Source organism: Monodon monoceros, unplaced genomic scaffold, assembly GCF_005190385.1.
Source record: "Monodon monoceros isolate NGI ecotype Baffin Bay Population unplaced genomic scaffold, NGI_Narwhal_1 Super_Scaffold_2, whole genome shotgun sequence".
Taxonomy (NCBI): domain Eukaryota; kingdom Metazoa; phylum Chordata; class Mammalia; order Artiodactyla; family Monodontidae; genus Monodon; species Monodon monoceros.
This window is the reverse complement of record NW_021703776.1, coordinates 44,466,362-44,491,145: the sequence shown is the minus strand read 5'-3', so window position 1 is coordinate 44,491,145 and position 24,784 is coordinate 44,466,362. Positions and strand designations below refer to the sequence as shown.

Sequence of the window (24,784 nt, the reverse complement as noted above, 5' to 3'; positions counted from 1 at the left end):
TAGTTTCACTCAGGAGGGACTTTGAACATGGCGTAACCTGGAGGGCATAGGAAGGGCAGAGCTGGTAAGGATAAATTAAGTGCAGCCCAAGAGGCTCCTATGTAAATAAGGAAATAGTTCCCAGATAACAAAGGAAGAAAGCTGGCACAGAATTTAACGAGGTAGTGATAATGAACTCACAGCACATGTGAACTGAGCTTGGTGACCAGCCGGTGGTCAATTATGGGTTCATTGCTAAAGCAAACGCATAAATACAAAACTATCTTTTAACTGTAGAATTGAAAGATTAAGTACGAAAGATGCTGTTTACAAGGAAGCAGGTTTTTGCCGTATTTTCCTGTGCTTGTTCAGTATCAGCAGTATTAACTGGCCTTTGCTTGGATCCTCAGCCTGAAAGGTGAACAGCTTATGTAAAAGACCTGCAGTGGAAGCCCTAGACTCTGCATGATAGATTGGAAGATCTATCACAGATTCAATGGGTTTCGCTCTTGACAAAGCTCACTCTTAACACAGGTAGGTGGTTTAATTTCAACACAGCATTTTCACATTTATTATCTTCAGCCCCTACTGTCTCCTGCTTACTAAGAAATTCTGCTATCTGGAAAAGTTTATTTTGAATGCTTCCACTTTTTTAAAGCCAATATCGATTAGCCAGGAGGGAATTATTTTTGAAGCTTAACTGTAGAAGTTTATTTGGGGAGAAACAAATAGAATGAGAGGGAGCCAGTAACAAAATAAAAAATAAATAAACCATATTAGAAGTAGAAGAGGGAATTGTTTGAAATTACACAGCAGGCTGTAGATGCCAAATTTTGTCTGTTGAGACAGGGGAGACCCTGGGAGTCCCATCTTGATAGATAGGCTTGTCACGGCTGAGACAGAAATCAAGCAGAATGGGTGGTTGTGAACTCAGGTAGCACAGAGTCAGGGTTCTCACCTGGATGCTCAGGAGAATCATGTGGGGGGCTTTTAAACCCACAGCACTCAAGCTCTACCCCCAGAGATTCAGATTTCCTTCTTCTTGGGTAGGGCAGCAGCATTATTCAAAAGCTCCCCGGGTGAGTCCATTGTGAGCTAAAACTCGGAACTTGGGAAGCCCTGGGCAAAGAACGGAGGCTACAGGTGAGGAAGGTAAGGGAGACAGAGCACATGTGGTGGGGCAAAGACTCTCCGTTCAGCTCAGAAACCGGCGGAACAGTAAACCACTGTAACCGTTCAATTTTTCTCCAAGCTACTTATGTAATGATGAGCGTTTGTGAAGCTGTTGGACTTACACCATGTTTCCACTTTTGGATGATGCCTCTAAAAACTACTAAGCTTACATTAAGTCCATTTCATAATAGTCGTATTTTGTATTATCCACAACCTCTTCTCCCCAACGCCCTAGTGAATTGAGAGGTGACCCTGGCACACTCCTGTTCACTTACTTTGATTCCTTGTAATCCATAGCCGGTGGGGGCCAGGAGGGCCAGGCAAGCCTTTCTGCCCAGTATCACCCTGTTAGAAGACAGAGAGAAATCGTAGAGAAGGTTAAGGAGATTTAGAAAGAAACAACAGACTACTGCTCTCAGCTACATTCTCACTTCAGTCTGATGAAGACCTACATCCACGCTGCCCATATTGATATAAAGTAGTGTTTTCACAAAAATTTTAAGCCACAGAATCCTTTGCAAAAATTTTACGTGTAATCCAGCTGTAAAGAGATAAGGCAGAGCTGCTTGGCATAAGCAGAAGTGTTGGACCCGTAGCCTCGTCTGCTTGGGCTCCTCCAAGCTGCTCTACCATCAACCCCTAGAACACCAGGGGTTCGAATACCACTCATACATAATTCTATGTAGACTTCACTGTGTTGCTGCATTTCAATATGACGTATTAATTCACAGGGGTTGCAGTTAAAGATTCAGCAGTTACTGATGTGGATCAGAGTTGAATTTTTAAGAAAAGATGTAAATGAAGCAAAATGTGCGTCATTTCCCAGTATATGTTCCTTACAGCTTAAGTTGACCCTATGTTTCTTGAGGAAAGACTTCTGTGGTCAAATAAGATTGGAAAATGTTCTACACCACGGTATGAATATATTAAAGCCTCAAGAAGTCCCAGAATAGAAAGATTAGTTTAACTTTGTTTATCCCAGAAGTTCCCAAATTAACATTTTGAGGAAACAAACTTTGAGAAATCCTGAGTTAATAAAAGTTACTGTATAAGTCAGTCTTTTTCTTCCAATATGGGAAAAAGCTTTATTTTTTTCTGATTGTAAGAGGAACTCATTGGAAAAAAAAAAAAGTAGGAAAAGAAATAAAAATGACAATGAAGAAAAAAATTAGACCCATCATTGCATCACCCAGTGATAACAACTACTAACATCTTGGAGGGATCTTTATCCATATAAAGGGATCTGTAAGGTTAAGAAATAGCCCACTGTCAAAATGGAGTTGATGGACAAAAATGGATAAACTAAGAACCTTGGTAATTCTAGGATCCTCAGTCACATCTTTGACTCATAAAGCCCTTTCCTCTCTGATAATAGGATTCTAATTCACTTCTGTGCATTTTGGATGTAAATATACGTGTTTGACATTTGAATTTGTGACGGGTGGCTTGCTGAAACCTGTTTGCCCTATGAACATGCCTGATACTTTACCTCCCTTTTTGAATAAATGAAAAGAATATTTGTTAAGCAAATGAATGAACAATTGAAACAGGGCTCGTGAACCTCAGCATAATTAACATTTTGAGCTGGATAAGTCTTCATCACGGGAGGCTGTCCTGTGCATTGTAGGGTGTTGTTTAGCAGCATCCTTGGCGTCTACCCACTAGATGCCAGTAGCACTCCTTCCCCAGTGTGACGTAACAACCCAAAATGACACTGCCAAATGTCCCCCTGGGGTGGAGAGGGGAGGACAAAATCTCCCTCACTGAGAAACACTGGATTAAGAGAATAAAAGGATAAATAATCACCAAATTGGAGGCGACAAAAGGAAGAGAAATAGAAGCAAGAGAACCAAAGGAAGTTCCTCTCACCTTCCATGGGGACAATAAATTAGGCCCTTGCACTGGGGACAGAGTGGACTACGTGCACAGCACACAATAGATCCATCAGCTGGTGTCCTGATAAAAGGCAACCTGAGGCACCTCTGGCCAAAGTAAACACGTGCTTCTTAATGATGGCACAGCCTCTAAGGAACCTGGCAATATTTTGAGCACTTTGCAATCACTTTTTAAAAAGACATTAACTTTCTAATTTCTTTGGGGGAAGCGAATGGCTTTATAAACCTAAATGTTCTATTTTACTGAAAGTTCACATGATATGAGAAAATAAGACTCTTCATCAACAATCAAGAGAAAACTAAGTCAGCATCAGAATGAGCACTTCCTATGCATCGTCATGTGGTACCTGACCCTCACCCAGAGCACAGACCTGAGGACTCACCTTTGGCCCTTGGGTTTCTATGCCCCGAGGCCCAGGGGGGCCTGGAGGGCCTCTGACACCAGGCTCTCCCTGAAAAGACACAATGAATGACGTTATTGATTAAAAGAAACTTTACGTTGTATAATATTTCATATAAAATTTCATATTAAAATATTTCATATGAATTTTCATATTCAGAAATATATTTTAAAATCCCAAACCCTTGAATTTGACTAAGATGATAATCGAGCCCTTTTCTTCCATATCACTTTTCTATACTTGGTCAAGGGAGTGTTATCCCTCTTCGTTTTCATTTCTTATTGCCATTTATCAAGCCAACCGATACGGGTTCATTTCAGAGCAATAAAGTCAATTAAATTCTTGGCAACCTTAATATATACTTTTTGGAACTCCCTTCTCAGGAATTTGGAAAAGTAATTACTGCCATTGTGAAGAGAGGGAGAAAAAAGAGACAAGAATAAAAAACAAGGGTTAAAAGATATAACCCTCTCCTGAACTGGTTGCTCTCATGTCTTTATGCTACTTGGGTTGGGGATTGGCTGTAGGATACTCCTGCCCCTAGAGTGGTTATGACTGCAGGGTGGGTTCTCTAAAGGCTTTTAGATCCGCCAATGCAAGACAGTTTCATAATAGGCAACTATCACCAGAAAGTTGGTGGGGCCTGATTGGCGTGGGTCAGGCCCTGTGGTTAGACCTATTTGAGATGGGAATGATGGGAAGAAGCAGAGAAATGAAAATCTCTTTATTAACCACCTTCTGTGTCCCCGACACTGTGCTCTGCGTGTTCATATATGAGACTTGATATAATTTAGTATTCACAAGAATCCTGTGTGACGATGACTAACTTACCTAACTTCTCTGAACCTCTGTAAATTCATCAGATACACAGAAAATCATATCTACCTTTCATGGAGATGACAGTGAAGGCAGACAAAGAATGTCATGCTTCTGCCGCCATGTCTAGCACAGAGCAGGCGCTTAGTAAGTCTTAACTCCCCACCCCACCTGGTTTTTTACAGAGGGGACGAAAGTTTGCCCAAAGCTGCACAGCTATTGAGAGGCACGGCTAGGAGGATGTGGAGAAATAGGAACCCTTGTGTGTTGCTGGTACAGCCACTTTGGAAAACAGTTTAGCAGTTTCTTAAAAAGTTCAACATAATTTTACCATTTGATCAAGTAATTTCACTCCTAGGTATACACCCAAGGAAAATGAAAACATATGTCAACACAAAGACTTACATATGAATGCTCTTCACAGAATTATTCATAATAGCACAAAACTGGGAACAACCAAAATGTCCATCAACTGCTAAATGGATAGACAAAATGTGGTATATTCAGCAATAAAAAGGAGTGAACCATAGCTATATGCTACAACATGGATGAACCTCAAAAACTATTCTTAATGAAATAAATCAAATATTTGAGAACACATATTGTTTGAGCCCATGTACATGAAATGTCCAGAAAAGGCAAATCGATAGAAAGTAAGTCCGTGGTTGCCTGGGGCCAGGAATAGGAACTAAGAAGGGGGATTAACTGTAAATGGGCACGAGGGATCTTGTTGGGGGGATGAAAATGTCCTAAAACTGATTTGTGGTGATGGCTGTACAACGTGGTAAATGTACTAAAAAAAATCGTTGAATTCTACACTTAAAATAGGTGAATTCTATGATAAGTAAAATATGCCTCAATAAAGTTATAAAGGAAAAAAAAGGCCAGAATCAGCTCTTAGGCCTAGGTTCTGTTTTGTCCATGTCCTGTTAGGAGCTAAGTAGCTTATATCAATAGCTTTCAACAGTGCAAAAATCATAAATGATAAGAAATGATTAAATTGTTTATGTAGAAAAAATCCCATCTTTTATTTAGCTTTGCTTTCTACTTCCAAACCCTAAAATACTTCTAGAGAAAACAAGGCCTTTAAAAATGGGGAAACCTTTAAACTTTATTACTCTGTTAATTATTTTAATCTCTACTTCATAATTATGTGTTCCCTTTTGCTTGCAGGCCACTGTTATGATTCTGGTTTTCTCTATCCATCTCTTCCACTTAATACTTAGCTGCTTTTGAGACCACAGGTACTAATTATCTCTTTTTTTTTTTTTTTACATTTTTATTGGAGTATAACTGCTTTACAATGGTGTGTTAGTTTCTGCTTTATAACAAAGTGAATCAGTTATACATATACATATGTCCCCATATCTCTTCCCTCTTGCATCTCTCTCCCTCCCGCCCTCCATATCCCACCCCTCTAGGTGGTCACAAAGCACCGAGTTGATCTCCCTGTGCTATGCGGCTGCTTCCCACTAGCTATCTATTTTACGTTTGGTAGTGTATATATGTCCATGCCACTCTCTCACTTTGTCACAGCTTACCCTTCCCCCTCCTCATATCCTCAAGTCCATTCTCTAGTAGGTCTGTGTCTTTATTCCTGTCTTACCCCTAGGTTCTTCATGACATTCTTTTTTTTTTTAGATTCCATATATATGTGTTAGCATACAGTATTTGTCTTTCTCTTTCTGACTTACTTTACTCTGTATGACACACTCTAGGTCCATCCACCTCACTAAAAATAAATCAATTTCGTTTTTTTTATGGCTGAGTAATATTCCATTGTATATATGTGCCACATCTTCTTTATCCATTCATCAGATGATGGACACTTAGGTTGTTTCCATCTTCTGGTTATTGTAAATAGAGCTGCAATGAATATTTTGGTACATGACTCTTTTTGAATTACGGTTTTCTCAGGGTATATGCCCAGTAGTGGGATTGCTGGGTCATATGGTAGTTCTATTTGTAGGTTTTTAAGGAAACTCCATACTGGAGTGTCCATAGTGGCTGTACCAATTCACATTCCCACCAGCAGTGCAAGAGTGTTTCCTTTTCTCCACACCCTCTCCAGCATTTATTGTTTCTAGATTTTTTGATGATGGCCATTCTGACTGGTGTGAGATGATATCTCATTGTAGTTTTGATTTGCATTTCTCTAATGATTAATGATGTTGAGCATTCTTTCATGTGTTTGTTTGCACTCTGTATATCTTCTTTGGAGAAATGTCTCTTTAGGTCTTCTGCCAATTTTTGGATTAGGTTGTTTGGTTTTTTGTTATTGAGCTGCATGAGCTGCTTGTAAATTTTAGAGATTAATCCTTTGTCAGTTGCTTCATTTGCAAATATTTTCTCCCATTCTGAGGGTTGTCTTTTGGTCTTGTTTATGGTTTTCTTTGCTGTGCAAAAGCTTTGAAGTTTCATTACGTCCCATTTGTTTATTTTTTATTTTAATTCCATTTCTCTAGGAGGTGGGTCAGAAAGGATCTTGCTGTGATTTATGTCATAGAGTGTTCTGCCTATGTTTTCCTCTAAGAGTTTGATAGTTTCTGGCCTTACATTTAGGTCTTCAATCCATTTTGAGCTTATTTCTGTGTATGGTGTTAGGGAGTATTCTAATCTCATACTTCTACATGTACCTGTCCAGTTTTCCCAGCACCACTTACTGAAGAGGCTGTCCTTTCTCCACTGTACATTCCTGCCTCCTTTATCAAAGATAAGGTGACCATATGTGTGTGGGTTTATCTCTGGGCTTTCTATCCTGTTCCATTGATCTATCTTTCTCTTTTTGTGCCAGTACCATACTGTCTTGATTACTGTAGCTTTGTAGTATAGTCTGAAGTCAGGGACCCTGATTCCTCCAGCTCCGTTTTTTGTTCTCAAGATTGCTTTGGCTATTCAGGGTCTTTTGTGTTTCCATACAAATTGTGAAATTTTTTGTTCTAGTTCTGTGAAAAATGCCAGTGGTAGTTTGATAGGGATTGCATTGAATCTGTAGATTGCTTTGGGTAGTAATTTTCACAATGTTGGTTCTTCCTATCCAAGAACATGGTATATCTCTCCATCTATTTGTATCATCTTTAATTTCTTTCATCAGTGTCTTATAATTTTCTGCATACAGGTCTTTTGTCTCCTTAGGTAGGTTTATTCCTAGATATTTTATTCTTTTTGTTGCAGTGGTAAATGGGAGTGTTTTCTTGATTTCACTTTCACATTTTTCGTCATTAGTGTATAGGACGCCAGAGATTTCTGTGCATTAATTTTGTATCCTGCTACTTTACCAGATTCATTGATTAGCTCTAGTAGTTTTCTGAGAGCATCTTTAGGATTCTCTATGTATACTATCAGGTCATCTGCAAACAGTGACAGCTTTACTTCTTCTTTTCCGATTTGGATTCCTTTTATTTCCTTTTCTTCTCTGATTGCTGTGGCTAAAACTTCCAAAACTATGTTGAATAAGAGTGGTGAGAGTGGGCAACCTTGTCTTGTTCCTGATCTTAGTGGAAATGCTTTCAGTTTTTCACTATTGAGGACGATGTTGGCTGTGGGTTTGTCATATATAGCCTTCATTATGTTGAGGAAAGTTCCCTCTATGCCTACTTTCTGCAGGGTTTATATCATAAATGGGTGCAGAATTTTTTTTTTTTTTTTGGGTGCTGAATTTTGTCGAAAGCTTTCTCTGCATCTATTGAGATGACCATATGGTTTTTCTCCTTCAGTTTGTTAATATGGTGTATCACATTGATTGATTTGCGTATATTGAAGAATCCTTGCATTCCTGGAATAAACCCCACCTGATCATGGTGTATGATCCTCTTAATGTGCTGTTGGATTCTGTTTGCTAGTATTTTGTTGAGGATTTTTGCATCTATGTTCATCAGTGATATTGGCCTGTAGTTTTCTTTCTTTTTGACATCCTTGTCTGGTTTTTGTATCAGGGTGATTGTGGCCTCATAGAATGAGTTTGAGAGTGGTCCTCCCTCTGCTATATTTTGGAAGAGTTTGAGAAGGATAGGTGTTAGCTCTTCTCTAAATGTTTGATAGAATTCGCCTGTGAAGCCATCTGGTCCTGGGCTTTTGTTTGTTGGAAGATTTTTTATTTTATTATTATTATTATTTTTGGTGGTACGCGGGCCTCTCACTGTTGTGGCCTCTCCCATTGCGGAGCACAGGGGCCGGACGTGCAGGCTCAGCGGCCATGGCTCACGGGCCCAGCTGCTCTGTGGCACGTGGGATCTTCCCGGACTGGGGCACGAACCTGCGTCCCCTGCATCGGCAGGTGGACTCACAACCACTGTGCCACCAGGGAAGCCCTAATAGTTTTTATTTTAAAGTCTATTTTGTCTGATATGAGAATTGCTCCTCCAGCTTTCTTTTGGCTTCCAGTTGCATGGAATATCTTTTTCCATCTCCTCACTTTCAGTCTGTATGTGTCTCTACGTCTGAAGTGGGTCTCTTGTAGACAGCATATATATGGGTTTTGTTTTTGTATCCATTCAGCCAGTCTGTGTGTTTTGGTGGGAGCATTTAACCCATTTACAGTTAAGGCAGTTATCGATATGTATGTTCTTATTCCCATTTTCTTAATTGTTTTGGGTTTGTTATTGTAGGTCTTTTCCTTCTTTTGTGTTTCTTGCCTGGAGAAGGTCCTTTAGCATTTGTTGTAAAGCTGGTTTGGTGGTGCTGAACTCTTGCAGCTTTTGCTTGTCTGTAAAGGTTTTAATTTCTCCATCAAATCTGAATGAGATCCTTGCTGGGTAGAGTAATCTTGGTTGTAGGTTTTTCTCCTTCATCACTTTAAATATGTCCTGCCACTCCCTTCTGGCTTGCAGAGTTTCTGCTGAAAGATCAGCTGTTAACCTTATGGGGATTCCCTTGTGTGTTATTTGTTGTTTTTCCCTTGCTGCTTTTAATATGTTTTCTTTGTATTTAATTTTTGACAGTTTGATTAATATGTGTCTTGGCATGTTTCTCCTTGGATTTACCCTGTATGGGACTCTCTGTGCTTCCTGGACTGGATTAACTATTTCCTTTCCCATATTAGGGAAGTTTTCAAGTATAATCTCTTCAAATATTTTCTCAGTCCCTTTCTTTTTCTCTTCTTCTTCTGGAACCCCTATAATTCGAATGTTGGTGTGTTTAATGGTGTCCGAGAGGTCTCTGTCCTCAGTTCTTTTCATTCTTTTTTCTTTATTCTGCTCTGCAGTAGTTATTTCCACTATTTTATCTTCCAGGTCACTTATCCATTCTTCTGCCTCAGTTATTCTGCTATTGATCCCTTCTAGAGTATTTTTAATTTCATTTATTTTGTTGTTCATCCTTGCTTGTTTCATCTTTAGTTCTTCTAGGTCCTTGTTAAATGTTTCTTGCATTTTCTCTATTCTATTTCCAAGATTTTGGATCATCTTTACTATCATTATTCTGAATTCTTTTTCAGGTAGACTGCCTATTTCCTCTTCATTTGTTAGGTCTAGTGGGTTTTTATCTTGCTCCTTCATCTGCTGTGTGTTTTTCTGTCTTCTCATTTTGCTTAACTTACTGTGTTTGGGATCTCCTTTTTGCAGGGTGCAGGTTCGTAGTTCCCATTGTTTTTGGTGTCTGCCCCCAGTGGGTAAGGTTGGTTCAGTGGGTTGTGTAGGTTTCCTGGTGGAGGCGACTGCTGCCTGTGTTCTGGTGGAAGAGGTTGGATCTTGTCTTTCTGGTGTGCCAGACCGTGTCCGGTGATTTGTTTTGGGGTGTCTGTGACCTTATTATGATTTTAGGCAGCGTCTCTGCTAATGGGTGGGGTTGTGTTCCTGTCTTGCTAATTATTTGCATAGGGTGTCCAGCACTGTAGCTTGCTGGTCCTTGAGTGGAGTGGGTCTTAGCGTTGAGATAGAGATCTCTGGGAGAGCTTTCATTGTTTGATATTACGTGGAGCTGGGAGGTCTCTTGTGGACCAGTGTCCTGAAGTTGGCTCTCCCACATCAGAGGCACAGCACTGACTCCTGGCTGCAGCACCAAGAGCCTTTCATCCACATGGCTCAGAATAAAAGGGAGAAAAAGTAGAAAGAAAGAAAAAAAGAGGATAAAAGAAAATAAAATAAAGTAAGATAAAATAAAGTTATTAAAATAATTATTAAGAAAAAAAATTTTTTAAGTAAAAAAAAAAAAAAAATAAGGACAGATAGAACCCTAGGACAAATGGTGAAAGCAAAGCTATACAGACAAAATCTCACACAGAAGCATACACATACACACTCACAAAAAGAGGAAAAGGGGAAAAAATAATAAATCTTGCTCTCAAAGTCCACCTCCTCAATTTGGGATGATTCGTTGTCTATTCAGGTATTCCACAGATGCAGGGTACATCAAGTTGATTGTGGAGCTTTAATCCGCTGCTTCTGAGGCTGCTGGGAGAGATTTCCCTTTCTCTTCTTCGTTCGCACAGCTCCCGGGGCTGAGCTTTGCATTTGGCCCCGCCTCTGCATGTAGGTCGCCGGAGTGTGTCTGTTCTTCGCTCAGACAGGACGGGGTTAAAGGAGCAGCTGATTCGGGGACTGTGGCTCACTCAGGCCGGGGGGAGGGAGGGAGGGGTACGGAGTGCGGGGCGAGCCTGTGGCAGCAGAGGCCGGCGTGACGTTGCACCAGCCTGAGGCGTGCCGTGCGTTCTCCGGAGGAAGTTGTCCCTGGATCCCGGGACCCTGGCAGTGGCGGGCTGCACAGGCTCCCCGGAAGGGAGGTGTGGAGAGTGACCTGTGCTCGCACACAGACTTCTTGGTGGCGGCAGCAGCAGCCTTAGTGTCTCATGCCCGTCTCTGGTGTTCGCGCTGTTAGCCGTGGCTCACGCCCGTCTCTGGAGCGCGTTTAAACAGCGCTCTTAATCCCCTCTCCTCGTGCACCAGGAAACAGAGGGAAGAAAAAGTCTCTTGCCTCTTCGGCAGGTCCAAACTTTTCCCGGACTCCCTCCCGGCTAGCCGTGGTGCATTAACCCCTTTTGGCTGTGTTCACGCCACCAGTCCTCTCCCTGCGCTCAGATCAAAGCCCGAGCCCGAGCCTCAGCTCCCAGCCCCGCCCGCCCCGCGGGTGAGCAGACACGCCTCTCGGGCTGGTGAGTGCTGGTCGGCCCCGATGCTCTGTGCGGGAATCTCTCCGCTTTGCCCTCCGCATCCCTGTGGCTGTGCTCTCCTCTGCGGCTCTGAAGTTTTCCCCCTCCGCCATCCCGCAGTCTCCGCCCGCGAAGGGGCTTCCTAGTGTGTGGAAACATTTCCTCCTTCACAGCTCCTTCCCACTGGTGCAGGTCCCGTCCCTATTCTTTTGTCTCTGTTTATTCTTTTTTCTTTTTCCCTACCCAGGTATGTGGGGGGGGGGGGGTTCTTGCCTTTTGGGAGGTCTGAGGTCTTCTGAGGTGTTTTGTAGGAGCTGCTCCACATGTAGATGTGTTTCTGATGTATCTGTGGGGAGGAAGGTGATCTCTGCGTCTTACTCTTTCGCCATCTTTCCCACCGTCCTCTAATTGTCTCTTTAACACCTCTCTCCTTCTGACTGCCAAGTTTTAGTGACCCGAAGTTTCTCCCAGCTTAAATGATCATTCCTATCATAAAGATTTCCAAGTAGAGAACATGAACTTGTCGTATATTATATACATTTCTATTATCTCTTCTTTTTTGAGTACTTCTGAGGTACCTTTAAAAGGAGTATCTATAAATTCACCAGGTGAGGGTCTCCAATTATACCTTACTGTTTCACACACTTGCTCCATTTTCTCTCTTATTCAGTTCCCCCAACCGTCACCCTTCAGGAGTGTCTGAAGGCTAAATGCAATAGAATAGCTGCCTCTGGGGACACCTTATTGGCCTCTGTATATTTGAACCTTGGCCAGTGAGCTTTAAGGGTGTGATCCATGTCAACTGTGGTACTGCAGTGTCTACTTCAAACAAGCTATCCATCCTTTTCTATGTAATTGTTGACATATAACTATGTTTTACCTATCAAAGTTGTCTTTTGTAATCTCTTGATCTATGTTAATGTAACCTGATATATGCTTTTATGAATCTGATAGACTTTAAACCAAGACTTAACACATTCTGCAAGTGTTAGAGTTGGTCAATAACAGGTTTTAGGGTGGTTCCTTGGTGTTTATGGATCATACTTTTCAGTAGATGGGAATATCAAGCCCTTAATGAGCTGTGTAAGTCCACAGAGATAGTGTCCCTCCACTATGGTGGGTTCTTGAAAATGTATAGTGTCTTTTGTTCCACAGGCCATGCATCCATGCTAGACCACAACAAGGTGAATGAGCACAAGAGGACCGTGGTCAGGACTCATTTCATCCCTTGATAACTCTGGTTTTGCTACAGTGCAGCACCAGTGGTACCTAAGAGGTGCATTTACTATGATGTTTTCAGATATGTAGTTTTATTGTCTGTGGATAGAGTGACATTCACAAATAAAATTTTACAATAGGTACTTGCATAGCTGGACTTCGCTTCCCATGCAGGATCCAAGGTTATTGGAGCCTGCAGAGGGAGCCCTTGCATTAGGAGATAATGAACAGACCTGAAAGCACATTCTGGAGTTGCCATTTTAAACTTTGTCCATCAATTTCATAAGACCAGAAGTCTTATAAATCCTACCCCTACCATCTCATCTCCACTCCCTCAAAAAAAGAATAACTATTTAGTTTGCCTACAGATTCCTCTTGGCCCACAAAAGGGATTCTGGATGGGAGCTACTCCTTTCAATTTCATAGAAAATGGCCAAGTTTAGGACTTTCTGCAGTGCTTGCATATATGAACTTAGCAAATGATTCAGTAGAGGTTTTACCTAGACCATAACCCTGCAGTGTGGTTAGTTTCAACCTCATTAAAATCATACATAATCTTATGATGGCCCTAGTAATCATTCATTGAACATTTTACATTTTAAAAAAAGAAAAGAAGAAAAAGAAAGCAAAGGCACTATCACATGCATTCATTTTCTCTTTGGCAAATATTTGCTTTGGTTAATATTAAAATGATTATAATTAATTTTTAATAAAAGAACTCATAATTAAAATTTATTTTTTATCATGTGGCAGGAGCATTTTAGCCATTATCTTATCTGAACTTCTTAACATCAACTTACTGCATAAGGAAACTGAGGCCTAAGAGGATACATGATTTGCCAAAAACCATGCAGCTGGAAACTATTCAAACCCAGGCCTGACTCCAGAGTCCGTCTCCCAGCTTGGTGTTGGCTGGAGCTAGATGCAAGATGACAACTTCTCCCCAGACTTGTTTCCAGCTGCCATTTAATGCAAAGACCATGGCTATGTGGCTGTGAAAGTCCTTTTCCTACATTGAGTCAATCACACTCTCTGAAAAAGAAGAAAGAAAACATCCTGATTGTAAGATTCCCAAGAGGCCCACACAAGCTACACAAGTACCCAGCTGTCTAAGGCTTCCCTTTCCCTTTCCCTCTATTGCCATTCCTCAGTTTTGTGGTTTTCCCCGATGTTTCAATTGGTTTCATTCCAGATCTCCTAGCTATACAAATTCTTACTCTCTTTTTATCCATACTGCAAATATACTTCATTTGGCATAGTAATGCATACCCCGACTACTACTACTACTACTACTACTACTACTACTTTAGTGTGTTAGAATTCATAAAAATGTTTTGTAGACATTATTCCATTCACTTCGCAGAATAACCCTTTGATGTAGGCTTATTATCCCAAGTCACAGATGAAGAGGCTAAGTCTGAGGGAGATTAAATGACTTGCTGAGGTTACAGAGCTAATATGTGGTAAAGGTTTCAAGTGGACCAGTGATAAGGAAATAGTTTGTTATACCTTTTATGTTTTATAAGATTTAAATATAGAGCTTCCCTGGTGGTGCAGTGATTGAGAGTACGCCTGCCGATGCAGGGGACACGGGTTCGTGCCCCGGTCCGGGAAGATCCCACATGCCGCGGAGCGGCTGGGCCCATGAGCCATGGCTGCTGAGCCTGGTGTCCGGAGCCTGTGCTCCGCAACGGGAGAGGCCGCAACAGTGAGAGGGCCCGCATACCGCAAAAAAAAAAAAAAAAAAAAAAGATTTAAATATAATATTTGAGAAGATAGTACTCTTAGAGACAAGACAGCCCGTTAGACTTTCTCCCCCTACATATGTTAATAAAGCTTTGATCACCATTTCTCCCTTTGTTTGTGCCAGTTAAGTCTCTGTCACTCTATGAGAGGGCTGTGGAAGCAGGTTACAGTTGTTCTAAAAGTGATTTCATGCTTTTCTACTTTGGGACAATAAAAAGCAAATTGAATTCACTGTGAAAAGAATTAGCCTCTCAAGGATTTTCCCCAAAAAATGTTACTCTGAAGAGTCCACTAAATGATGAAACCAAGGAATGATTGAGTTTTAAAATAAAGTAGAAGAAGTCAAAGTGATGCTAGGCAGTTGCTTAATGTTTCTTTCTGGCTTTTAAATAAAATTAAGGTATAACTACTAAGGCTCCAACTGCCACAAATATAAGCACCACTCTGGAATGAATTATGTAACGAGTATATGTAATGGTTTGGTGACTCCTGAATACCTCACTTTTGGTTGCCAGGATGTCAATGGAAATTTTAGAGGCCTTCTTCTAAGCTTATGGACAGACAACCCAGATATTGATAATGTGTATTATTTATAGACTGGCCATTGTCATACAACTCAGTTGCTTTTCACTGACACCCTTTAAGATGAAAAGGGAGACAGTAACAATTACCAGCACACTTCTCAGGGGGATGGGGAAACAAGAAGGTGCTAGAAAACAAAAACTCAAGCTGCTATAACATTTCCTTTAGTGTGCTTTCCCAGCTTTAAATTTCAAAATATTTAAAATAATTTCAATTCTTCAAATCAATTTCTCTCCTAGAACTTTAATATTTACCTCAAAGCAACAGTATCTTAAATGATAACTTAAAAACTTGCTTTAGGATTTGGGAGGATTTGTTGTTGATTGTTTCTTCCTTTTCTCAAAATCAACTCATCAAAGATGAGCAAATGATTCCCCTGCACCAAGAATCTCACTGGAAAGGGACACTCTTTCTTATTTAGTTGAGTTAGAAACCTCAAAAATAGAAACGTTGACAGTGCCCTTAATGTCAGGGAGAAGAGAAGGCTTTCTTGTACGGATATTCAATATAATTTTCCACTGGGGGAAAGTTCCTCCAGTCTGCATGATTAAAAATAAAAATGTGTTGATGGTGATGTGGGTGTTGAATGATAAGAGGATTTAGTGTGCATCCTTAAGGCTGAAGGGAAGGTATGTATGCACTCCGGGGAAGAGAAATGCATAGCTAGGAAAACAGCAAGGAGAAATGAAAGCAGTACTGAAAATTATAAGGTAGACTACATTCCAACTCTGATTTTAGAGATCATGCATGGAACTGAATTGGGGAGTAACCTTGAAAAGTCACCTAGTCAAATGACCTTTTCTGGCATCTAAAGGTCAAATTGCCTGGTATTTAAACTTGATATGGCTCTGGCTTTAATTAATCCTGTTTTCAAGCTGATTATCCTGCTTGTAGCAATCTTGCAGTCATATTATAAAAGGTGGGTTTCTTCAACTCCAATTTGGAATCATGGACCCTCAACTTTACTAGCATTAAGTCTGTATCCTAGGCCAGCCCTCCCTGTCAGACACAGTTCAAAATGGAGTTCCTTATCCAGTCTGTGTCTGCCAGTGGAATCCACAAATTCCTAATGCATCTCTGTGTGAATCGCTCCTCTGTTCCACCACTGCCTGTTGGTGGTGTGCACATATGTGAGCCATTGCAGAGAACAGAGGGGCGATTCAGATGCTGGGAACATTTTTAGAATAATGATACTCAGTGGAATTTCACATAGACTTCCATTTTAATTTATGAGTATGGGTCACCTTTGTCAAATAAAGCATGTATTTATAATATTCAAACATTTAAAGCTTTTGGAAAATGTTTAACTCTTTGGGTTTCAGGTTTGTGCTTCTGCTTAATGTTTACGTAATTTAAGTTTTGACAATGGAAAAACTAGAATGGAAAGAGAAACAATCTAACTGTACACTAAACAGTGCCGAGGTAGTTGGAAAATGGACAGTATTGAAGACCGAGCATCTGTAGATCAGGACAAGTCATTCTACCTGCTCTGATTTATTCATGCACTTAGTTTTTCATTCATTCATCCATATTTATAGACTCCCTCTCACACTCAACACAATATAGTATCAACACTGTTTATATTGTAAAGGGGCAAGTTGTTCAATCTCTCTGGCTCTTGATTTCCTTATCTATAAAATCAGAGAGTTGTTAAAAATGCCATGAGATTCTGGAAATATTTAGGTAGTATACAATCATGATAACAACAATAACAACCCAACAAGCCGTTTCTGCCCAGACTTTATTCTAACCACTTTATGGTTAAAAGGTCCCTTGAGGGCTCCAAAGCCAGCTTAAAGTTCCTCTTTGCAAGAACTGGCCTAAGCTCTACTGCCGCAAAGCTTTGGAGAAGGCCTTGGCTTTCTCTGTGATGAGCTAGCACACTGATGGGGGCTGAAAGAGCTGGGAGAGGTGCCTGGCAAGATGCTCCTGCCCTTCTGGAGCTCAGGAGAGCCACTCCTTGTAGTTCTCTTCCAGGAGGCCAGGAATAAACTCTCACCCTCAGAGATGTCAGTGAATCAGCCCTGGGGTGATTCACTAGCCTATGGGGGTGAAACTACAGAAGCAAAGAATCATCTGGGCTTCTCAAAGGGAGATGAGATTTATATAATGATGGTCCCCAAATCACAAAGGGTCCTTCTAGTCTTTCTGGGCCCAGTAGAGAAATGGCAGCAGTGTTAGGTAGAATCTTTGAGCTTGCCCTCCCCATCGTCGTGCAGACGATTTGGGTCAAGGTTCAGGGAACTGGATGAGCACTTCCAACTTAGCAAAAAAAACCTGAATTGTCAGTTCCTCTTTCTGGCATGTTTCCAAAGTAGATTTTAGGGACTTCCCTGGTGGTCCAGTGGTTAAGACTCCACACTTCCCCTGCAGGGGGCATGGGTTGCATCCCTGGTCAGGGAACTAAGATCCCGCATGCCCTGCGGTGCGGCCAAAAAACTAAAAAAAAAAAAAAGATTTTAAAACTGTATTTACTATCTCCTTGGAAATTGTAGTTTTTACAAGAATTTTAGAAATCTCTCAGAAGCCCTTGTCAAAATTTGGATTACATTCATTCAAGGGAAGTGTATAGAGAAGTACTGTAACCACTGATGTCATCATGGAATTCTTCCACTTGGAAAAAAGCCATGGAGTGCCACAAGGGTGCAAGATGTCAGGGACTGTTTTTTATATGTTTTGAAACATAGAAGCTTTGATTCTAATGTCTGTGTCAAATGCTAAACACATGTGACCTTAACTAAATATCGCAAAACCCACCATAAATTAATCGTCAACCTTAACGGTTTCCTCATTTCAAAACACATTTGTTTTGTAAGTTAATGCCCTAAGGCCAATATTTTAAGGTGACAACACAGAATTTAAATAAGAAACATGTCTGATATATATGCCTATACAATTACACACACATGTGTGTGCATGCACCAAACCCACACATTTCCATGCACTTACAATTTCTCTGCCATTTTAAGAAAAAATGGAAGAAGGGGAATTTTGCACACATTTGAGTCCTGTGCTTTTGCTACCATTGGCAACCTTAGGTTTTTTGAGAGTCTCACCTCCACTTTACCAAACCAAAAGGACAAAGTTAAGTGGAATTAGACTTTTCCAAATATTTCCCTTTCTTTACCAGCTTCTGTGGGGCTGTGTGTGCTTGTGTGTGTGTCCAAAAGTTTTCTTCAGGAAAAAAAAAAATGAAAAAGGGTCCATAAAGTCTCTAAGCCTTCTATAAAAGAAGAGAGGTGATTTTGAAAGTTATTAAAAGCTGGTGTTTGCTTTTGGAATTTCCTTTATTTTCAAGTTCATGATCCACAGGTTCTTTGATTCTAAGACTAGCTTGCACTCTTGACATCTCCTTCCAGGGCTAGAGAGGGCCAGGGTAATGCATTTTCCCAGCATCCACAGGAAGGGGCGACAGAGAGGAGGAGAAGGCAGTGGGATGGAGGCAGGTCCTCGCTTGTGTTCCCATCTCCCCTCAGTAGACGTGAGCTGGAGGCTACTGCTTCCACTCAGCCTCCTGTGTGAGTTAGCAGAGGGAATATGGGTTTCGCTTAAGACATCTTCTGGCAACATGCTGACTGTTAACAACAATAGAAAATAGGCAGGATAAAATTTTGAAAGAACATTCTTTTTTCCTGTGATTTTTCCCCTTAAAATGTGTATGAAAAAAATACAAGAGACTTTTAGAGGGAAATGATAAACGAACTCATTTAGTAAATGTTTAGTCTGCATGTTAAATAACCTGACATGGTGTAACATGCACAACAGTCAAATTTTTAAGTGCTCATCTCTGTGCTTAAGTGCCCGTCTTTATTATTACTGCTAAATGTAAAGCAGTAATGCAATGGTATAATTTAATATAATACAATGTATACTTAGATAAAATATTTATAATAATCTACTCTGTGGAAATGTAAATGGTTACATGCTTCCATTGGAATACAAATGCATTCCAGTATATTTAACACAGGCCTTCTTTTGAACAGGAATAAGCTTCTAGTTCCACAACTAAAGGAATGTTTAGTGTAAAAACAAAAGTTTTTACCAGTGATTTGCTCAGCAGAAAGTAATGCGGTTTACGTATTGAAGCTCCTCTTTCTATTTTTAAATTTTAACATTGTGACAGACACTTTGCCTTAAAGATAAAAGAATATTTCAATCCCCAAATTCAAATGAGGATCAGATTCTGTCCTGAGTCAGACAAGCCAGAACCTTGACAAAAGCTCCTATAGGGTGTCTGTCCTCAGCACAGCCTACTCAGCACTTTTAGACACGTCTCCCTGACCTTCCTGATTACCCTAACACGCAGAGATGGGCAGGAATCAAGATCTCCTTTAGAGATGAATTGAGTGCGATGGGTCTCTAGTCTTTCATTCTACCTGGGAGAAGCCAAAAGGGTACTTGCCGCACTGTACAGAAGCAGTATCAAGGTGTCAACACTCCCAAGTGCTGGGGCAGAGGCCAAGAACTCAAGACAAAAAGTTGACATCAGGCACTTACAACCTCTTTCTCTAATGACCTGGAAGCATTTGAAAAACTAAGTGAGTAGGTATATTTCTAAGGAGAATTTCACTCTGTAGGGTAACACTGATTATTCATTTTCCATTCATTCAACATGTTATAGAGTTCCTACTGGGTAGCACATCTAGTTCTGGTACCAAGAATTCAGTACGACAAAGAGCCGGCCTGCAGGAAAATTTATACTCTTGTGAAGTATGCAGAGCAGTAGATAAGCAAGATGATTTCAGAAATGCTGCGTGCTATGGAAGAAACACACGGGGGGACATGACAGTGTTGGGGGTGGGGAGACAGGATTGCCTTTTGTATGGCGGACAGGGAGGCAAGATTTGAGACCTGAAGAAGGAGCTCTCCTGACAAAGCCGAGGTCTGGAAGCAGGAATGAGCTGAAGGAGGGCAGGCCAGTGTGGCTAGAGGTGGGCAGCAAGGGAGCAAGGGGCGGGAGCGGCAGCCAAGCTGTGAAGGGCCCCGGAGGCCATGGAAAGTGCTTGGAGTTTGTTCTCTGTACAAAGAGAAGCCATTAGAGAGTTTTTTTGAGAAGGAAAGGGATGTGATCTGATTTATGGTTTTAAAAGATCAATTTGCCTGCTAGGTGATAGAAGGGCAGAGGTGGAAGAGGGAAGACCAGTGAAGAGGTTTGAATAGCCCAGGTGAGAGATAATGGTGAGCTGCCTGATGGAAGCAGCAGGAGAAAAGCAACCAGAAGCAAGATATATTTTGAAGGTAGAACTAACGGGATTTACCATAGGCCTACACGGGGAGGGAAGAGAGGGAAAGGAAGGACCAAGAATGACTCAGGTATCATGGCATGAGCAAAGGGTGCTTGGTAGCCCCATTTCCAGGCTCATGGAGTGAAAATCAAAGGCTTTCTTTTGGATGTGAGGTTAGAGTTGTCTGTGAGAAATCTAAGAGGAGATGTATGGTAAGAAACTAGACGTGTGAAAGCAGGGCTTAGGGGAGGGAGATAGAAACTTGGAGGCCATCAGTGCGCCGATAGTGGTTAAAGCCATGGTATTGAATGAGAGCACTTAGGCAGGGGCATGGCCAGAGAGGGGAGGGATCTGAACCAAAGTCTGTTCTTGGTACAGGAAGACAAGGCAGCAAAGGAATGTGAGGGTTGCTACCAAAAACCATAAAGTTAATCTACATGTTCAAGTGAGTACAAGGTCCAGGAAGTCCATAGTTGAGGAAAAATAACTTGATCAATTCTGTAGATGCTTCTCCTCTTCTATCATGTCTGATAAAGATTTTCACCTTTCCCAAACTAAAGGTACATTTTTAAAAGCTACTGTTACCTACTTTAAAGTCTTACCTTTGCTTCAGTGTCTCCCGCTCTATGTAAAACCCTTGGTCCAGGGGGTCCTGGTAATCCTCGAGGACCCTGGGATGACATAATAAGGGAGAGAGGGAACAACCTTGGAGCAACCTTGTTGTGTGCAGTGTTCAGGAAGGAAGGAAGGAAGGGATGAAAGGAAAGGAAAGGAAGGAGGGAGAAAGAAAAAAGAAAAGAAAAGGGAGGAAGGGAGAGAGAGAGGGAGGAAAGGAGAGGGGGAGGGATGAAAGGAAGGGAAGGAAAGGGAAGGGAGGAAGGAGGAAAGGTGGAAAAGAGAGAGAGAGGAAGGAAGGAAATAAAAGCAATGTCCACACTTACAGCCACACCAGGATAGCTGTCACCTTTGAGTCCTGGAGCGCCCACTGGTCCCCGAGGGCCTTGGGCACCCTGGGTAAATTCCAACACCAGGAGATATCATAAGACTAAACTATGAGACACTTGGCAAAACTTAAGCACAAAACCAACTCAACATGCCAGAGGTGGATTTGATAAGTGCAAAGGAACGGTTTGAAAAATTTTAGAAGGAAATATGGCAACTCCTTATCTCCTCATAAGTCTTACCCATGGAATGAGTGTAGGAAATATATATGAACCATTACAAGGTCCTCTATAGGAAACACACTTCATGGGCATTAGAAAAGGGCTAGTTGCTGACATTTTAATTTTAAAAATTACCAATTTTTAATGCATCATAAATCAGGAAGTATAAAATGAGAAAATTTAGTAAGCATCATTTGAGAAGAATAGAGGGGAATATGTAGTAAAAGTTTAAGTATAAAATAAGATACTGTAGGTTACCTCTTATTACGTTACATCTGTTATCTTCCTCAATGGCGCCCAAACTAGGTGAGGAATAAATAAGCTCAAATAAAAATTAAAAACAGATTAATTTTTAAAAAACACTTTATAAAAGAATAGGACATAGAGTTTGCGGTTCATATCCTGAGACCTAGGAAAAAGTTATAAATACTGCTTTACCGTGATGACCTTGGGCATCTAAAACTTTTAGTAGCAACTACTGACCTCCTATATAGAGGATAGGGAAGGAGAATTGTTGCCTTTTGAACATTAGAGTTCCCTGTACAAATAGAACTCGGAGAAATTTCTGGCTAAATTAAAATGTAGAAAAAGAGAAAAAGAGGAAGACTTTTACCAAAGTTATTAATTGTAAGTCTACTACACTTATATTTAAAACATTTCTATTTATACCACATTCCGTTCTGTTGCTGTGATAACTCTTACAACTCTTACAATAACTCTTACAACTCTCGTCAATTATTTTGATAAAGAGCTGTTCATGTTTTTAAATATTTATGTTTTTCCACATTAGGAGGAAACTCTACTAATAGACCTTTGTTTTCCAAGATTGGAAGAAGTATCAGGATTCTTAATATTTGTTTTATGTGCAAGCAAACACTGAAATCAAACTGCCATTATTCCAAGCCAAAGTGTTGCCCAAAATCTAACTCCCCAAAACTGCCCCTGATTCTACTCCTATGAATGAATGATAGGGGAAAAAAATTCTTCAGTCCATTTAAGCAATAAGAAAGTTAAATTGAGTTTGAAAATCATGAATGCAATAGCTGTTATTTCCTATTAAAACAAAGAGACTGGCTTTATGTGGTTAACGTTCTTAAGAATGATCTTCAGAAAACATGTGGCCACTTATAAACACTTAAGGTACTATTTATCATCGACAAAAACCCAAGGTGATCTCTTAAAGTTGTATGACAGAAAAAACAAATTGTTCTGGAGAGGTGAATTTTGGTGTATTCCCCACTAAGGAACTGGTCGCTTCTCAGAAGCAATTTATTATCCTATTCCAATTATGTTTAAGGTTAAAATGCTAAACGTTTTCTATGGGACAGGTCCTAAAATAAGATGCCCATTTCTCTGCATGCTTACATAAGGAGCAGGCCAGCAACGAAACAAAGCAGTGACTGCTCCCTGGTTAAGTTGAAAGGAAAAAAATTGGTAACAAAATTCACTTTCAGTTTTCATTTCTAAGTTCCAAGCCTATAACACATTATCAGCAGCTGTTACTGTTTATCCTCTGGCACCCAGAGTGGGGGGAAAGCCATTGAAACATTCATAGTTTTTGAACATTTTTTTTCCTGGGGATCTTTGTCCTCTCTCCTACAAAAATTTCAGTTAGCTTGTTGCTTCTGATGCTAATGGGGGTGAGGAAAGGGCAGTGTTCTTGCTTAGATCTTTATTTTGGATGCCTCACAGTATTTCTATGGATGGAATTTTGCCACTTGGTCTTTCTGCATTGGATTCAAGAAAATGTCTTGCAGAGTGATTCACAAGTGTCTCTCTCATTCAACAGAAATTAGGATAGAAATCGTAATCAGGTGTTTTGAAATGGGCTTTCAAAACAACCTGGGAGGTCCCTGAAGTGATAGACAGAACTGAATTTAACGTGCCAAAATTTTTATCAGACATTTAACCCTCCAAGAGCTTAAAAACCAATGCATTAGGAAAGAATGGCAGAAAGAGTATCATTAGAGGCCAAGGGATTAGAAAATTGATTGAAGAGGCAAATAACTTTAAATACTATCACCAACGATGCCTAATAATGATCAGTAGAAAACAGGTGGAGCTTTTAAACACCGGCTGCACATTTAATTAGATTTTATTTCTATCGTAAAGAATAGTATAAGTAGAGAGAAGTAACTTTAAATCACGGACCTAGAAATACACAGATTCAGGAAGTTATCAAACAATATGAAAATGTCACGCAAATGTTCTTGATTGAGGTCATATCTGTAGTTTTAGCATTAGGAAATTTGGAATTTTTTCCTTGAGTCATACATAACTTGGTTTTCCATAGAATTTTTACATATCTTGGGTTCCTTTGTGCCTCAGAGTCTGGGCAGTAGGATGACCATCTTGTTCTGGTTTGCCCAGGACATTCTCTGTTTTAGCTTGAAAATGCCACATCCTGGAAACCTCTTCTGTCTCAAATAAGCCAGAAGATTATCACTCTAGGAAGGAGGACTCTTAAAGTGATTAAGAACAGCAGAGGTCAGGATCTTACCTCAGCCTTCAAAAAGAACCACTCCAACTTATGTCAGTATATAATAGGTTTTGCATTATATTTCAAAGATGGTTCTAAGTTTTCTTTTTTGAAGTTTGAAAATCACTGACGTTAGTACTTGAACCCTTTCATCTAGAAGAGACAATCTGATAAACTAAAGCCAGCTTCAAAGCTACATAACAACATGCTACTAATTTAATAAGAGCTGATTATGGAGCCCTAAAGCCTGTTCTCATAAACAGGGATGTGCTTGTTGACATTTGGAATGTAGAATTTTGCTTGATGCTGGGTTTTATGTGAGGAGGGAAATGGTACTTTGTTGCCATGGAAAAAAAGTGTTGATTACTAAAAGCTGTCTTCTCCTATAATTATTTGCATTTTCATTTGAAATAACTCTGAAAGATGGACAACAAAGCAGGGAAATCTGATTCAGTAAAGTTTCCAAACACGAACTTTTTGGACAGTGTTTTATAGAAGAGATACGTTGGCCATTAATAGTAAATGAAGGAGGCTAGAGGCCATGTAATCTCATATCAAAGATATTACAAAAAGCATTTTCAATCAACTGTTTAGTCAGCAAACATTTTACCAGAGGAGCTATCCTCCCCCACGTTTATGAAAAATAAATGATCTGCTAGCTTGATTTTTTAAAAAGGGAATAGTGTATTCTTACATTTCAGTTCATCAACGTAGAGACTTCAAGTAGAACAATCACAGTCATCCACTTATGATGCATTAAATCTACTGTCACTTCTCTCACATACAGGAAAAAAACAAAACAAAACAAAAGAACATGAATAAAGGATACCTTTGGTGCTCGAATAGCAATTCCAGGTTCTCCTTTAAATCCGGGAAACCCAGGTCCTCCTCTATCTCCCTGTACCTTTCAAATAATGTTCACAGTTTCAGGCTTTAGATTTTATGAGAAACCATAATGGCACAGAGCAAAAAAGCCATTGGCCAATTATAAAGGGCTTAATCTATTAGAATCAGATCCTGAGA

At 40.3% G+C, this 24,784-nt stretch overlaps 1 protein-coding gene across 1 annotated transcript in view; it reads right to left on the bottom strand.

The window, feature by feature from the left end:
• Positions 1-24,784, bottom strand: part of COL28A1 (collagen type XXVIII alpha 1 chain) — a 157,859-nt gene that overhangs the window by 56,073 nt on the left and 77,002 nt on the right. Inside the window, 6 exon segments of the mRNA XM_029233287.1 lie at positions 1,428-1,457; positions 1,459-1,497; positions 3,431-3,499; positions 20,722-20,790; positions 21,061-21,129; positions 24,591-24,659. Of these exon segments, the coding sequence (XP_029089120.1) occupies positions 1,428-1,457; positions 1,459-1,497; positions 3,431-3,499; positions 20,722-20,790; positions 21,061-21,129; positions 24,591-24,659 (345 nt within the window).